This window comes from Onychostoma macrolepis, chromosome 19 (genome assembly GCF_012432095.1).
Source record: "Onychostoma macrolepis isolate SWU-2019 chromosome 19, ASM1243209v1, whole genome shotgun sequence".
In the NCBI taxonomy this organism is placed as follows: domain Eukaryota; kingdom Metazoa; phylum Chordata; class Actinopteri; order Cypriniformes; family Cyprinidae; genus Onychostoma; species Onychostoma macrolepis.
Genome location: NC_081173.1, coordinates 6,278,758 through 6,296,782, shown reverse-complemented (window position 1 = coordinate 6,296,782; position 18,025 = coordinate 6,278,758). Strand labels below are relative to the sequence as shown.

Below are 18,025 nucleotides of genomic sequence, written 5' to 3'. Positions count from 1 at the left end.
AAAGCTGGTTGCCTTAAACGTTCAAGTTCTCTCAACTTTTTATTTTTTTACAGCATTGTAAAAATAAATAAATAAATAAGTAAACCAGCTTCAGCAGATTTTAGAATTTTCTCAACTTGTTGTTTTAAGTTTATACAGACAAAGTCAAAAATCTCCTAAAAATAAGTTGAGAGAACTCAAAAATCTGCTGAAGCTGGTTGCCTTAATTTAAGTTTGCTCAACTTTTTTTTTTTTTTTTTTTTTTTAACAGTGTACTTTAATAAGTACAGGTCAGAATAAGTAGGTTGTTGTGTCATTTTTACATCTGGTACACTGAATGATGATGGAAAATTTCAGACATATTTTGACTTTTTTTTTCAAAAGTAATTTGAAACATTAAAGCAGACACTTTACATACATTTAATATAAAATCACTTTTATACATTTAAATTTGTTGCAGACAACAAAATGGGAACAGACCAAATTTATATTAAAATAAGTAGTCATTCAGTGATAATCACGTTCACACAATACAACCAAATCATGATCAATTTCACAACTCATGTGAACCAATGCCATTTAACATCAAGTGCATTTAAATGCACTTTAAATGATCATTTTCAGTGGAAATGAAACAAAAATTCAACTTGTAAATGCTTTAGTGCAGCTGACTACTGGTATGATTTTACCAGTCTGATTTCTGCCAAGTCGAACAAAAGTTTCCTTTTCGGGTGAATGCTCCCTTTAAAGGAACACTCCACTTTTTTTGGAAATAGGCTCATTCTCCAACTCCCCCAGAGTTAATAAGTTGAGTTTTACCGTTTTTGAATCCATTCAGCCGATCTCTGGGTCTGGCGATAGCACTTTTAGCATAGCTTAGCATAGATCATTGAATCCGATTAGACCAGTAGCATCGCGTTCAAAAATGACCAAAGAGTTTCGATAGTTTTCCTATTTAAAACTTGACTCTTCTGTAGTTATATCGTGTACTAAGACCAGCGGAAAATGAAAACTATACTCCCAGTCCGGCGTAATAATCAAGGAACTTTGACTAGGCAGCAGGCGCAGTGATATTACGCAGCGCCTGAAAGTAGTCCCCAGCTATATTATAACTAGGTACTACCTGGCTGGGGACTACTTTCAGGCACTGCGTAATATCACTGCGCCTGCTGCGGCCATGTTACGGCAGCAAAGTTCCTTGATTATTACGCCGGAATGAGAGTATAGTTCCTAGCAAAATCGGACTAGAAAATCACAACTTTTCATTTTCCGCCGGTCTTAGTACACGATATAACTACAGAAGAGTCAAGTTTTAAATAGGAAAACTATCGAAACTCTTTGGTCATTTTTGAACGCGATGCTACTGGTCTAATAGGATTCAATGATCTATGCTAAGCTATGCTAAAAGTGCTATCGCCAGACCCAGAGATCGGCTGAATGGATTCAAAAACGGTAAAACTCAACTTATTAACTCTGGGGGAGTTGGAGAATGAGCCTATTTCCAAAAAAAGTGGAGTGTTCCTTTAAGATGAACTATTACTGCATTTATTTAGTGTGTCTCAGAGATTTTGTCCTCTCTTACTCTATTTTCACCACCCACACAATGAATAAGCAATGCTCTTTCTTGAAACTACAAACGAAAGTCACAAATGCTACGAATATCCTGCACCACTTCCTGCTGATATTATCGATGTGTGTTCTTCTAGAGGGCAGGTGTGAGGTGTGAACACACGAGTACACACAGAGGAAGTCTGGTCTCACGGGGGGAAACAGAGAGGACGTATATGTTCCTTCTCCCAGGCTAAAAGCCTGTCAAAGCCGAGACGCTCAACACATGTGAAGGGGAACATCTCAATGAACCATTACAGTAAATGCTCTGATGCAAATTTGGATGGTCTAAAAACACACCAGCAAAAACTAAACTAAAAACTAAATTTCCCTGTGGTGAAGCATCGACAGAAATAGTCTACAAGGATTCACACAAGCAAAAATAAAAACACGCCAGGGCTTTCACACACATAATATACATGACTGCATCTCAAGGTCACATTCCGGGTCACTGATGTGGGTTATTATGAGATAGATGGATGCCTTCATTCAGAATATGGCCATGAATGTAAAGGCTTAATCAAGACATGCCAAGTTTCATTGCATGTCAAGCAGCTTGGACACTCTGCAAAATCCTTCTTGTTCATTTCACAGAACAGATAAATGTAACAGGTCTGAAACATCATGAGTGAGTAAATGACGACAGAACTTTCATTTTTGGGTCATCTATTCCTTTAAGGGATTTTTTCGATTGCACTTAACCAAAACCATTACCTTGCAAAGATCTAAAGGGAAGATGAGAGCAAGAGAGAGTGACTGCAGTCCTTAAACAATGACATGTTTTTGTATGTGGCTTAACTGCCGGAAGAGATGTGGTAGCCTAAACCTAAAGCAGTAAAGACAGACAGACAGACAGACAGACAGACAGAAAGGCAAAGCAACGACGAGGAGTAAATGAGATACAGCGATATCTATTTCTGACAAGACGCATTTTCGATTAGCACTTCACAGGATATGCCTGACTCGCAAGTGTCAACAGGGTCCAACATGAACTGCAAACTGCACAATTCATATAGACGTATAAAAAATGATTCAGATGCAAAAGGGATAATGACCCTAAACCGTTATTTTTGATGTATAAAAAAAAAGTTTCCATCCTGATTACCAGGGTAGAACCTTTTTATTTATTTATTTTCTTTCAAATTATGTGTTTTCCATTTAAAATGTTCTATGTTCCATGTTAATGATTTAATTAAGTTTTAATAATCAAAAATCATGTCTAATCAACAGAATTTTTTAAACTGTAACAATTTAATTAATCTTTTAAAACTAAATTAAATGAAAATTAAACTAGGCTACTCCTTTTTGGTAAAGTGCTGCACAACAGAAGTGTAACGCTTAAATTTAAAAATTATGACATTTCTTTAAAAAAGTGTCTACGTAACTTGTATTTTTATTTTATTTGTCTACTATTTGGAGAAATACATATTAGAGTACAATAGTAATATTTCTGTCATAATTTCTTAAAGTAAATCAAACTTTTATTTTGACAGGTTTCAGTGAACACCTTTGAGTTTCTGTGACGATAAGTTTTCTCAAATGAAATGGTGAAATGCTGGTGAAGTGACTCTCAGAGAAGCTCTGGAGATGAAGTTTGTGTGTTCATGTCCTCATATGCGTGCTTCAGTATACTGCGCTTGATTCACACTAGTCCATATCGCACTTTTGATTTATTCATCCAAAACTCTCCAAATTCAATGATATTGCGCATTATATAGTAAATTCCATTTTTATGACTGGATTTTGCGATTTCATCCGCATTTTCCGTATCATGGAAATCATATGGTGGTACTAGGATCTTGGGGAAGTCGTGGCCTAATGGTAGTGCTGGACAATAATTCAATATCAATATGTATCGCGATATAATTTTTTTCAATAACGGTGATATGATTTTTAAACACATTTCTGATATTTCGATATACATTACCAGTGTTTCCCATACATTGATTTATTTGTGGCGTTTGACTTCGTTGAATAAACATGAGCACTGCATGTTTCAAAAAGCGGGTGATTTATATGAATGTATCTCTGAAGGGAACATACTGTCTTCAGAATAGTTTTGAATTTTCATTTTAACTGATAAAGTAGCGTTCAGGAGCGGAGCTGCTTAGATTACAGCCGTTACCGGTGGAAACCGCTAGTTACCGCTCTCAAAGCACCTCCTACTGGCAGAGAATCAGATTCTACTCCGCTGTTTTCAACATAATAATAAATGTTTTTTGAGCAAATCAGAATATTAGAATGATTTCTGAAGGATCATGTGACTGGAGAAATTATGCTAAAAATTCAGCTTTGAAATCACAGGAATAACTTCAAATAGAAAACAGTTATTTTAAATTGTAAATATTTCAAAATGTTACTGTTTTTGCTGTATTTTGGATCAAATAAATGCAGGCTTGGTGAGCAGAAGAGAATTCTTTAAAAAACTAAAATCTTACTGTTCAAAAACCTTTGACTGGTAGTGTATGTTAGCCTATAGTTTGAAGTTAAAGATATTAATATTAATAAGGTGAGTCTGAGATGTTTATTTGACAGTGATTTCACATTTCTTGTTTGTATGAAGGCTAAATAGACTTGGCAAATTCATTTTTCATAAGTTTGTAGGTACAGACATCTGTTGTGGGCATTCTTGGCAGTTTTCATGAGGCTTTTTTTAATAGTGTTCATATCGATATCGGAATTATATCGTATCGGCCGAAATTAAGAAATATACTGTGATATCAATTTTGGCCATATCGTCCAGCCCTACCTTAATGGTTAGAGAGTCGGACTCGTAATCCAAAGGTTGCCGGATCGAGTCTCGGGCCGGCAGGAATTGTAGGTGGGGGGAGTGAACGTACAGCGCTCTCTCCACCTCAGATGGAGATGCCCTTGAGCAAGGCACCGAACCCCCAACTGCTCCCCGGGTGCCGCAGCATAAATGGCTGCCCACTGCTCCGGGTGTGTGTTCACTGCTGTGTGTGTGCACCTTGGATGGGTTAAAATGCAGAGCACGAATTCCGAGTATAGGTCACCATACTTGGCTGTATGTCACGTAGGGCTGGGCGATATATCGCATGCGATATGCATGTGCATCTCGTCAGTAAAGCCGGTTCCTTGATTAGCGGTAAATCTCCATCACCTGTTTTCAAATGGAGCGGCATTTAATACACAGAGCGTAGTTCACTGACAAGCTGGGCAATATCGTGTTCATTATCGTAGGCGATTCATCTGCGATAATGAATGCGATATTGCGTAGCTTGTCAGTGATCTACGGCTCCATTGAGATTTACCGCTAATCAAGGAACCGGCTTTACTGACGAGATGCACATGCATATCATATGAGATATATCGCCCAGCCCTAATCACGTCACTTTCACTTTCACTTTGTCGACTCATCGCAACAGCATGTGAGCAAAGCATGCCGTCTCAATCTGGTTTTCTCATCACGCACTCAATGAAAGCAGTCAGACAATACACCCCATAAAAAGACTATCCTGACCACCCACAGTTCAGACACATTCTCTCTCAAGATTTCAGCTGTAAACTATTCACTTAACATCCTAATCAAGGGCTGGAAAGTCAATATCACATCTGCATCCAGGAACAAAATAGATTAACATCTATTGTTTATATATCTGTTTTCATGTAAGAGGGCCCTTTCATGTAAGGACCCTTTCGATGTAGGATGAAATGTATTTTTGTTTTATGAAGTCTCAGGACTACCCATGGAAAAAACACATAGTCACATGTGAATGGACAGGACTGATTCAAGCAATATCCATGTGATCCAAACATCATGGGAATAAATAAAGGAGGAATTCTTCTCACCAAACAAGAAGCCAACAAGCTCTTCAGCCACACCAAAGATCTCATGAGATCTAACTCACAAATGATCATGCTGTGTGTTGCTATAGGACACATTTCTTTTGTAGGCTTCATACGAGATGTTATGCTGCTTAAAAGTAAAGGTAAAATCAGCTAATCTACATGCAACATCTTAAATATGAACTTTAAGATGAAGTCTGCACGAAATCAAAATTGACTATGCACTTTGTTAGCACACATTACTAGTCATTTAATGAACGAATAATCCATGCAAGTGAATCCAGTGAAAAAAAAAAAAAAAAAGTGTTCTTCAGTCAAATTCGGAAAATGTGCTTCCTCTCTGTTGATGATGTCAGTCTGATGGCTTGGGCAGAACATCGTAAACCCGCCAACAGTCAGTGTGCTGCCAGCTAGAGATGGTGTGGGGGTGTGCTAAAAACAAGCCCAGCCTTCTAGTCATTATTGTGCTTCACCCAGAAATAGCCTATACGTCACAAAACGTTGGTTGCACCTTACAGGTTACGCAGACTACAATTATCACCAAACGACAATTGGAAGAAGAAGAAAAAAAACTGGTCATGCAATTAATGTTTAAAAAGGAAAAACTAATGTATTGTACCTGTATAATGCTTTATTTGTATCTGTGCATTTCTTGTAAAATGTATACAAGATGGATTATTTGGGTATAAACAAAACAATCTGCTTACAGAACTAGCCAACTATCTATCCACCCATTCATCTATCTATCTATGAGCCCAATCCATTATTCTGTCCACTCCTCTATAGGCTATATACTAGATCTATCCATACTATCTATCCGTCCCTCATCCATCCAGTGGTAAATAATCAATTCTCTGTAGCAGGGGTGCCCAATTCTGCTTCTGGAGGGCCACTTTCAGGTGTTTAGCTCCAACACACCTGCCTAAAGGTTTCCAGTACTCTTAAACAGCTTGATTAAATGGTTCACAAGTAAAAAATATATATATCATGTGTGTTTAATTAGTGCTGGAGCGAAACTCTGCAGGAAGGCGACACCCCTGACCTACTGCAACACACATATTTGAATATTTCTCCAAAGCTGAGAGTGACAGACACAAGGAGGTGTTTCTCCAAACGGACAGACCACAGCTGCAAATGTCTGGCCACAGCACTGCATTCACTGCTTAAGCCCATCCTACCGGCATTTCCACGGACAAAATATTGTGGTAATGCCATATTTTGTTTATTATGGCATTCTTTAAAGTACAATGAAAATACCACAGCATTATACTATGGCGTTACTACCTGATACATTCACTGTAGCACCCACAGTATATTTTTGTAAGCGTAATCGCTAAAATAAAATACTTAGACTAGAAAAGAGACAGTAATTGTTCTGATAATGACACACAGAGTGAAGACCGGACTAAAACAGGAGCTCGAGCAGATCTATTTGTCACGCTCAGGAAACGCATCTGCCGCGCGCAACAACGCACGCGTATTCAAAACACACCGCACAAACAAAGCTATAACTCTGCGTTGTTTAAGAAGAGTTTGACAAACCGCGAGTTTAACAAACAAAGCGACAGAGACTAAACACTCACCCATTCTGTTGACGCTCCCGGCCACCTCTGTAACCGATCTCTCGCCGATCGACATTCCCTTTCTCCAACTCACGGTACAGCCCACAGGCGTACGTCACATTTCTTGCGTAGTCTCCCTTGACAACCACGGGGGCGACGTCCGCGGCGTATCTTTGGTGAATAGCGTCCGCGCAAATCTCGCGATATTTCATGCAAGCCACACGGGGGAAAGATTTTTATGATTCAAATGCTGGATATGGATAAGTTTGTCTTGGCATTATATGGCGGACAATAGATCTGCTTGTTGCTGTTTGCCAACAAATTTCGGAAGCTTTATTTTTAAGTTCACTAAATAATAACAAAAACAAATGCAAATCAAAGTAAAATAAATAAAATAAAAACATAGGATTTAAAATAAAACAAGAAACAAGGCATTGACAAATAACAATGTTTCAGTAATAAATAAAAATAGTCTCTTTTTCTTTTATATCTAATAATATGATATAAATCCACATTAAATTCTGTTCTTTATGATGGTCTGACTCCGGTTCCGTTGATTTAATTACCCTGTTTATTTACTGCAATGGAGGAAGCAGTGAGAAGAGAGAAACAATGCTGCCATCTGCTGACTAAAGGATATAGACACCTTATCCATTACATTACTGATTGCATGACCGAAATTGAAAATTGTAGTTAGTAACATAATCTGGATTACACATATTTAGTAATGTAGTTTTTGATTACTTTTGACCTAACTCATTTATCAAATAAAAAGTTAAATGGGATTATTGTGTACCATATTCTATACAGAGAGAGAGAAACTAGATTTCATATATACATATACATTTCATTCTTTGTTATCATTGTCATGAAATGCTTTAAACATTACACATTACATTACAGCAGGGTTTCCCAAATTGGGGTTCATGAAAAAAAACAGTAGGGTGTTGATGAAAATGTAATATAGGCTAAATATGCCAAATTTCAATGACAAGTAATATCAAAATGTAAAAAAAAATTACATTTTAAAAATATTGACCAATGTGGTTGAATGTCGACCAATGCTGTACATGATTATTAGCAGGTAGGTTCATTTAGAAAGGGAATTCTAACACAACCACTGTGTGAATAATATAAAATCAAGTAATCCATAAAAAGTAACTGTAATCTGATTATGAACATTTTAAAACATAATGTAATCTAATTACAAGTAGGCCTACTTAATGTTTGGAATCTGATTATGTAATCCAGATTGCATTGCGATTACTACCTGTTTGTTAATATGAAAAACTATAACACTATAGTTCTATCAAATTAAATACATATTGTAAATTATACTATGCTATACAAATGTTGCACCATGGTGTAGTGTCGCATAATGGTTAATTTTGAACAAACCCTAGGATACTACATGAGTGCGATATAGTGCAAAATATTACAAAATCATGCAAAAGTTAATAAGAATTGTTAAATCCTAAGTCCTTTGCAAGTATTTCACATTAAAAATGGACCAATGAAGCCTTTTTGGCCTATAGTTTTATGACAGCTTTCAAAGATCATTGAAGTTGTCAGCAAGAGGTACTTTATATTAACTTGTTACAAGTTTAAATTTTTGTTTATATTATATCCTCGAAACGATTTAACACAAGAGGCTAAACAAGTTAATTTATTGCTTTAAGTACAAGATCCACATCATATATACAAACCTAAATCATACAGAAAATAAGGCACCGGTGAATAATTCATGCATATAAACAAATATTCTGTTGATCTCAAGCTTCTCCAACATTTCTGCTCAGTGCTTTGGCCAGCTTGGTCTCTCTTCAAAGCCACTGTACAGAACAAAAGAAATATTATTTATTGTTTAAAACGTCTCCTATTGACCAACGTGAAGACTGAATAAAGTCAATCCATTGCACTTGCTTTGATTTATAATGATCCTCAGCTCCTGCTTGCGTCATGAGATCAGCGACGTTCTTCTCCAGGTCATCTATACGTGTTCCCATCTCGTCCAGTTCAGGCATTAAGGAAAACCCTCAGTTCTTGGAGTAGCACAGGGGGTCTCCAAACCTGCTTCTGGAGAGCTACAGTCCTGCAGATTTCAGCGGAACCTGCTATTAAAGGTGTTCAGGACGGTATAGTACAGAGTTTAGCTCCAACCCTGTTTCAACACACATACCTGTAGTTTTCAAATAATCCTGAAGGACTCGATTAGCTGGATCAGGTTTTGTTTAATTAGGGTTGAAGCTGAACTCTGCAGGGCTGTGGCCCTCCAGGAACTGAGTTTTACACCCCTGTAATAAATGGTTTCACACAGAATGAAGTATGCACAATCAAGGAGCTCAAAGAACGTGAAAGCACTGCCTGTTTTATATCTGGTGTATGAGACTCCAAACAGACTGAGGACTTTTGAAACATGCTCAAGATAAATAAACTAAAATGCATGTAATAAATCGGATACTCTAATATTAGCAGTGTTTTTACAGTACCTTTATAAAGTGTGGAGTATGAATTTTAATGGGTTTGTCTGCATCTATTAGATCCAAAATACAGTAAAAACAGTAATCTTGTGAAATATTATTACAGTTTAAAATAACCATTTTCTGTTGTAATATATTTTTAAATGTGATTTTATTCTGTGACTCAAAACTGAATTGTCTTCAGTCACACGATCCTTCAGAAATCATGCTGATTTGCTGCTCAAGAAACATTTATGATTATTATCATTTCTTATTATAAAACGGTTGTGCTGCTAGGCCTATATATATATATATAAAATATATTTGCAGAAACCATGATACATTTTAAATGTCTTTACTTTTGATCAATTTTGCCGAATAAAAGTCTAAATTTCTAATAACAAGTGCTGTGGTGACAAATGGTAATTTACATTACTAAATGAAGGTAGGCTACTTAAAAGAATACCATGGTATTTACTCAAAAGTGTGCGATGTTGCCATTGTATTAAGTCTGAAGCATGATATTAGGCTACTATGGTAGCAATTCAAATACTACATTTTACGCTAGTGCTATGACAGTAATCAAACTTTAATCTAAACATGTCGTGCTGCTTCAATAAAACAAGATTATGCATCTGAAAAGATATTTTTGGAGATGATTTGGTCAGATAAGTTCTGAAACCTGCTCTGAAGTTGTTGCATAATCGTCTCCATCTGTTTGAAGAAATTAATTGAGCAGATTTGTCAAACTTTTAAAACAATATCCGCAAATGCAATCAGGCTATACAATTGATAAGTATTGTCAATTTGAAACATTAACATAATCACTTACCATTGCAGTCAAGTCTTTGGAGGCTTTTGACTCGGATCCTGCCATGAGGTTTGTTTGTGTTGGTTTAGTTGATAGTTTCAGCTCTAGGCAACGTTATCTGGACTAAAACCACACGAGTTTGAAAATAATAGACGTGTGCTTTAATCTCAGAGATTTTTGAAGATATAGATATCTCAGAATAAAAGGATTGTATAACTCTTCAACTTTTCCCTCTGATTCATTGTTTGCATGCAAAACTTCCTCTTTCGTAGGTCTAGAGGGCACCCGCATTTAACCCTTTCAGTATCAGAAAATATATTTGTGTAATTTCTCGAACACCGATGGGTAAATCTTTTGCGTTACACAGTGCTGCTAATATTTAATTTTGATTTCATGAATTATGTTATATGGTGTTGGTGCAACGTTAGTAACTTTCGAAGGCATTAAACGACACAAATATTCCGTCACAAGTATAAAACGGTTTGAGATCAAGTCAGGGCATGTCTGTGTCTAATATGTGTATCCTCACATCATAAATCCTGGGTTTAATCGAAAATAAATGGTATTTTATCACACGCGCGTGAGGAAACTCGACTGGCGATAGGACCGCGCGTCTCATGAATATGTAATGAGCGTGTTGTGACGTATGCAACACGGAAGTGCTGTTATGAGCTTTAGCCAGCTGTAACAGAGAGGATCACAGTGGTTTTAAAATGTTTTGCAGCGCTCTGTTTATCTCTGCAAGACAGAAGATACACGTCGTCTAACATGGACCCACGCTGAGGATCCGTTCCCATCGATTTAGCAAGTATTGCTTTGCTGGAAAGGGGAATCACTTGAATGAATCAGATCTAATGAATCAGTGGATGTTGACTTGGATAATGAAAGTACATTTACTGCCGTTGTTTAGAATATACATCCAATAATCGGCAAGAAATTACACTTTAAAATGTGAACAAAATAGTAATGATTTATGGTTTATTTCATTAGTGGGCTAGTCATTGCATTCAGTTGATTTTAATTATAAAGGACAGCTACATCACTCAAAGATGGATGAAGTGATTCTGGATCAGATCCTGTATGTTGCTCAGCAAGTGGTGTCTTGGATCGCATCTTTTGCCATCATATTTGGAGGAGTTGTGCCATACATCCCTCAGTACAGGGACATCCGCAGGACCCAGAATGCTGAGGGATTCTCCACTTATGTGTGCCTGGTGCTGCTGGTTGCCAACATATTAAGAATACTGTTTAGGTGAGTTATCATATCTCAACCAACACCTGCCTGCAAGACAGCTATATGAGGGAACGATATAAACACATGGCACGTAATCCACTATAATGTGTATTTTAGGGCGGTCAAATCAATTAATCGCATCCAAAATAAATGTTTTTGTGTGTTGTGTATATTTGTACTGTATGTTTTTGTAAATGCACACATGGACATTTATATATTTAAAAATTATTAACATGTATAATAGGGATGCTAAACGATTGGTTGTGATTAATCGATTCAAAAAAATCGATTTATGTTTACTATAAGTGTGTGTACAGTGTGTATTTATTATGTATATATAAATACACACACACATACATACATACATACATACACATATATATATATATATATATATATATATATATATATATATATATATATATATATATTTGTATGTATTATATGTAAACAATTTATATATATATATATATATATATATATATATATATATATATATATATAAATGTAAATATTTTACATACAAATTAAAAATGTTCTTAATATATACATGTATGCATGTGTATTTATATACATAATAAATATAAACAGTACACACACTTATAGTATGTAAACAACAACTGTTATTTTGGATGTGATTAATCACGATTAATCGATTTGACAAGCACTAGTGTATTTATAAAGAGGTATTTATATAAGATTATATAAAGACACCAGTCTTTGTTTGAAACACGTTATATTAATGTCATACTGAATCATGTTTATATGTACTGCGTTTCTTTAATCACAGATGTCTAGGTTTCAACAATAATGGCAAACCTGAATATTTAACTTGTGATTTCCAGGCCTGGAAAAGAAATATATATCTTCAATCGCCTTTAATAACAATGTTTAAGTTTGGAGAACTTGAGAGACAAGTTTAAATCAACATTTCCAGGCCGGGACAATGTTATACGTAATAGAATATAATAACATTTTTATATTTTTATATTATATTCTATAATAAAAGAATATAACTTTGAGCCTCCCCTCTAGCCACCTCATTTTTATTATTATTATTTTTTTTTAAAGATCTGAAATATATCTGCAAGATATTTAATAAAATATTGAATGATATTTATAAAAAAAATAAAAAATTCTGTTGTCTCATTTGTATTAAGTTATATACATTTCAAGGGCTGGTGACAAATGGAAATCTCTGTAAAATGATTTTTAAAAATCCTCGTCCATTTATAACAAACATTTATATACAAAAGTCTAGTATTTTGGTCCAAACTTACTGATATGCATAAATGAATAAAAATACTTGTAAGCTTACCTTTTGGCCAAATTAAACTGAACAAGACAAGAAAAAGGAGGTCATACATGCTGTCTGAAAACCTTACAGGCCAAAGAAAGAGAAATAAACCGTCCAGGACAAAAAAAATGAAAGGAAATTTACTGGTCAAAAGATGTGGGAATATTACAGTATTTGGTGCTTTTCTCTGACCAGTATATATGTGTGTGGTGTTGTTTTTTTCAGGTTTGGACGTTACTTTGAGACCCCGCTGCTGTGGCAGAGTATAATCATGATCATCACAATGTTAATCATGCTGAACCTGTGCACCAGCGTCCGCATGGCCACTGAACTCAACACCAAACGCCGCTCCTTCACAGGTGCCAAACTTTATGACTCTTTACAGCCTCTTTGTCTGATTGAGTGTGTGTGGAGCAGCAGACAGAAGTTATGCCAGCATGTTTCTATTCCCAGATTAATGAATCAATTATGTTTTTTTTTTTTTTCTTTAAATGTTTTTTTTTTTTTTTTTTTTATGAAATTCTCTTCCCAGTCAGTCTGTTTGTTCTGTAGTTTGCAGATTATTGAATTACAGTACATGATACAGTCACACGGTCAGGGTCTTTCTTTGAGCGTGTCTCATAAGATTATCATGCAAGAAGGGCCTCTGAAGCAGATGAACTTTGAACGGCTGGCTGCTTGGTGAACATCAGTCTCAGCTTTATTTACAGTTGGGGTGTGGTACAAAGTTAACAAAAGATGAGTTTGTTCTCTCAAACTAAGCCAGAGCACTGAACTTTGCATGTATTGTATACTGAATGTACTAATTTTTAAGAATAATATGTGATGCAGTATACAGTAAGTAATGTTTTAAATGTTTCTAAATATACACACTGCTGAATGAATAATATGCTTATTTAGAAACACTCCCTGGACACATTTGTTAGAGCTAATAGTCTCTCACTCTTCTGTTTGCACAGGACATCCTGTTTATTCGGTTTTTATCTATTGGTTTAAAGTCGTACCCAATGTGTCTTTATGGGTTGACTGTTGTCTTTAGATCATGTCACTGATGTTAAGACAATGTGTTAAGACAATGTTACACAAATGTGTCAGCGGAGCAGTTTTGATCACGACACAAACAAAGCTAACTTCACATCGTGCCGCTTGCAAACTCTTCTCAACAGATGGAGAATGTTCAAAATTACCAGACGAAGCAAAGAAACAACTGTAAAATGAATTGAATCAAGATACAAACCAACATTGAAATTCAAGTCTTAAGGTTCCCATGATCTCATTTTGAACAAACCCATTTGGTACACATAAAGATTAATGACCGTGATATATAACTTTTGACAGAACAGAAGTCGTTCGTAGTTGCCAAGGCTGCATTTTTTTTTTTTAATTAAAAAAAATCAGTAAAATCTGTAATATTGTGAAATATTATTACAATTTAAAATAACCGTGTTCTGTTTGAATATGTTTCAAAATGTAGTTTATTCCTGTGATGCAAAGCTGAATTTTCAGCTTCGTTACTACAGTCTTCAGTGTCACATGGTCTAAGAAACATTATTACCACAGTTGAAAACAAAAATATTTTTGTGTGAACTGTGATACACTACCATTGAAAGGTCTGGGTTAAGTATGATTTTATTATAATAAAAAAATAGCAGAATGATTTCTGAAGGATCATGCGACCATGTAAAATGACAGTTTAAAATATATTGAAACAGAAAACAGTTATTTGTAATAATATTTTACAATATTACAGTCTTTACTGTATTTTTTAACAAATAAAGAGACTTCTTTCAAAAATGATTCCAAACTTTTGACTTGTAGTGTGTATCTGATTCATTTGGAAAAAAACTGAGATGAAAAATTACAGAATGTTTTTCTTAAGAAAAATTCAACTTATTATCGTGAAAATAATGTCACATATCATAACGGTTCTAAAAATATGTCTTTCTTTTTCTTCATGAAAAATAGTTCCTTAATAGCTGATTTTAGGGTGAAATATGACCTGGACGTGTTTTCATGAGTTTCATCCCTTCAGGGCTTTTTGTGTCCTTGTGAAGATGGAGCGATGCAATCTATTCTCTCCCTCCCTGTTCTTATTTTTTGTCTATTTGTCTTATTTGTCTGAAGCAACAGACAGTAAGGATGAAGAAATCAAAGTTCCTAAGAGGCTCTTTCTGGGTATGTACCGATGTGTTGCCCACAAAACACCAGTCTGATATTATAGATTTTTTTTTTCCATCCATCATCCACCCTGCTCATTTCCTCCCAGTATGACCTGGACCAAACCTTATACTCCTCTAATCCTGTCATTAATTCACCACTCTCTATTAACCCTGAAGATTCACTTGCATGTATCTAAAACAGACATTAGTGTATGAGAATGAACTACAGTTGCATGTTTCATTAGTGATAGATGCAGTTTTGCATGCATTCTGTTGATTTGGATGCTAAAATTCCAGCGTTGCATGCAAGTAGATTTAGTTTGTGTATGGCTCAGTCAAAGAAATGTTGAAATAATTCAGTTTTCATGTTTCTAACAGCTCATTTAACTGGTTGCCAAATCAGTAATTGAGTAATATTTTATACCGCTGCGTGCTGTGCTATTTTATACTGCTGTGTTTTTCTTGATGGCTTTATGATTTAACCCTGTAACACTCAGAAGAGTGTCGCATGGCTTTGACTACTGCACTGATGATGATTGCAATGTCACATGACAGTCTACTACCAGTTAATGGACACTTACATAGGCATGTTTTCACTGAAAGTGTCTTGGTTTTTGTTGCTGTACATGAACAGCAGGTGGCGTTAGTGGTTTATACCTGAGATCTGCTCTTGTACAGTCTGATTGGTGCACTCTTATGCTTTACCTCCCACATCTTATGTGCACCGATTTTATTTTTTACTGGTAACTATGTCCTCCATCTGAGAGTATTTGCTGGTTTTGGTGTTTTTGGAGGAAATTCAACTGGGTTTTGAAGAAAGAATCTTATTATTGACTGCAGACGATGCCAGATGTTAGCAGCACATGTGCTGGAGTTGCTATTTAAGATGCGCTTGTGTCTCGTTGAGGTTATGTTGTTGTCGGGCAGCTGCTGTGAATGACGTCTCCTCTCACTGGAGCAGATGTGAAGGTCTTCAGTCCAGTTTTAGGATCAGTCATTTAACCTTGAACTCCCATACTTCAATAGAGTTTGACCAGAAAATGAAAATGATTTCTTCTGTTTACGCTGCTCCTTTCCGGACGGAGCAGTTATGAGATTTGGGTGAACTATTCTTTTAGGGCTAATGTCTGTTTATCAGTTTCATGTTAAGTCAGTAAATTACTCTTTGAAATATGACAATATACAGGTGCTGGTCATATAATTAGAATATCATCAAAAAGTTGATTTATTTCACTAATTCCATCCAAAAAGTGAAACTTGTATATTACATTCATTCATTACACACAGACTGATATATTTCAAATGTTTATTTCTTTTAATTTTGATGATTAGAGCTTACAGCTCATGAAAGTCAAAAATCAGTATCTCAAAATATTAGAATATTACTTAAGACCAATACAAAGAAAGGATTTTTAGAAATCTTGGCCAACTGAAAAGTATGAAAATGAAAAGTATGAGCATGTACAGCACTCAATACTTAGTTGGGGCTCCTTTTGCCTGAATTACTGCAGCAATGCGGCGTGGCATGGAGTCGATCAGTCTGTGGCACTGCTCAGGTGTTATGAGAGCCCAGGTTGCTCTGATAGTGGCCTTCAGCTCATCTGCATTGTTGGGTCTGGTGTCTCTCATCTTCCTCTTGACAATACTCCATAGATTCTCTATGGGGTTCAGGTCAGGCGAGTTTGCTGGCCAATCAAGCACAGTAACACTATGGTCATTGAACCAGCTTTTGGTACCTTTGGCAGTGTGGGCAGGTGCCAAGTCCTGCTGGAAAATGAAATCAGCATCTCCATAAAGCTTGTCAACAGAAGGAAGCATGAAGTGCTCTAAAATCTCCTGGTAGATGGCTGCGTTGACTGTGGACTTCAGAAAACACAGTGGACCAACACCAGCAGATGACATGGCAGCCCAAATCATCACTGACTGTGGAAACTTCACACTGGACTTCAAGCAACATGGATTCTGTGCCTCTCCACTCTTCCTTCAGACTCTGGGGCCTTGATTTCCAAATGAAATGTAAAATTTACTTTCATCTGAAAAGAGGACTTTGGACCACTGAGCAACAGTCCAGTTCTTTTTCTCCACAGCCCAGGTAAGATGCTTCTGACGTTGTCTCTGGTTCAGAAGTGGCTTGGTAGCCCTTTTCCTGAAGACGTCTGAGCGTGGTGACTCTTGATGCACTGACTCCAGCTTCAGTTCCCTCCTTGTGAAGCTCTCCCAAGTGTTTGAATCGGCTTTGCTTGACTGTATTATCAAGCTTGTGGTCATCCCTGTTACTTGTGCACCTTTTCCTACCCAAATTCTTCCTTCCAGTCAACTTTGCATTTAATATGCTTTGATACAGCACTCTGTAAACAGCCACACCTTTCAGTAATGACCTTCTGTGACTTACCCTCTTTGTGGAGGGTGTCAATGTTCGTCTTCTGGATCATTGCCAAGTCAGCAGTCTTCTCCATTATTGTGGTTTCAAAGAACAAGAGATACCCAGAATTTATACTGTAGGGATGCTCATTTATTCAAACTCAAATGTAAATATTCTAATATTTTGAGATACTGATTTTTGACTTTCATGAGCTGTAAGCTCTAATCATCAAAATTAAAGGGGTGGTTTACTGCGACTTCACTTTTTTCATTTTAAATAGTGTGTAATGTTGCTGTTGGTGCATGAACAGTATCTGCAAAGTTGAGGCGCTGAAAGTTCAACGTAAGCAGAGATATCGTCTTTTAAAAATCAGGAAGTTTAATGCCTACAAAAACGACTCCTATGGGACTACAACGAGATACTTCCCGGGTTGCATACGTAAAAAACCCATCAAACCCCTCCCTCCAGAACATGCAAAAGAGGGGGCAAGGCCATGTTCTGCGGCTTTGTCGAAGAGGAAGAGTTATAGTGGAGAGTTGTAGTCATGCCGTCGAAACGGTGTTATTTTCACACAGCTGTCAGGTCTTCTGTGTTCGGGCTTCCTACAGACGCTGTAGTTGGTCAACAATGGTTAAAATTTATGTTTGATTATGTTCCTGACAATTACAATCATAATTTAGCTCTCTGTGCTGTGCATTTTACGGAAGACAGCTTCCAGAATCTACACGAGTTCAATGCCGGATTCAC

At 36.3% G+C, this 18,025-nt stretch overlaps 2 protein-coding genes across 4 annotated transcripts in view; one reads left to right on the top strand and one right to left on the bottom strand.

Annotated features, from left to right (window-relative positions):
- Positions 1 to 8,428: 8,428 nt before the first annotated feature.
- On the bottom strand, positions 8,429 to 10,493 carry LOC131526244 (heat shock factor-binding protein 1). The gene is made up of 4 exons (XM_058754435.1): positions 10,248 to 10,493; positions 10,063 to 10,129; positions 8,880 to 8,970; positions 8,429 to 8,788 (listed from the first exon to the last, which is right to left on the bottom strand). The coding sequence occupies exons 1-4, from the start codon at positions 10,290 to 10,292 to the stop codon at positions 8,752 to 8,754; spliced, it is 240 nt and encodes a 79-aa protein (XP_058610418.1). The 5' UTR covers positions 10,293 to 10,493; the 3' UTR covers positions 8,429 to 8,751.
- Positions 10,494 to 10,691: 198 nt separating this feature from the next.
- Positions 10,692 to 18,025, top strand: part of LOC131526243 (solute carrier family 66 member 2) — a 42,552-nt gene continuing 35,218 nt past the window's right edge. The window contains exons 1-3 of one of the 3 annotated variants that reach the window (XM_058754434.1): positions 10,692 to 11,478; positions 12,983 to 13,116; positions 14,882 to 14,932. In XM_058754434.1, coding sequence (XP_058610417.1) covers positions 11,276 to 11,478; positions 12,983 to 13,116; positions 14,882 to 14,932 — 388 coding nt within the window. In that variant the 5' untranslated portion in view covers positions 10,692 to 11,275. The remainder of the gene's footprint in view (positions 11,479 to 12,982; positions 13,117 to 14,881; positions 14,933 to 18,025) is intronic. The other 2 variants (XM_058754431.1, XM_058754433.1) reach the window with 2 other exon arrangements.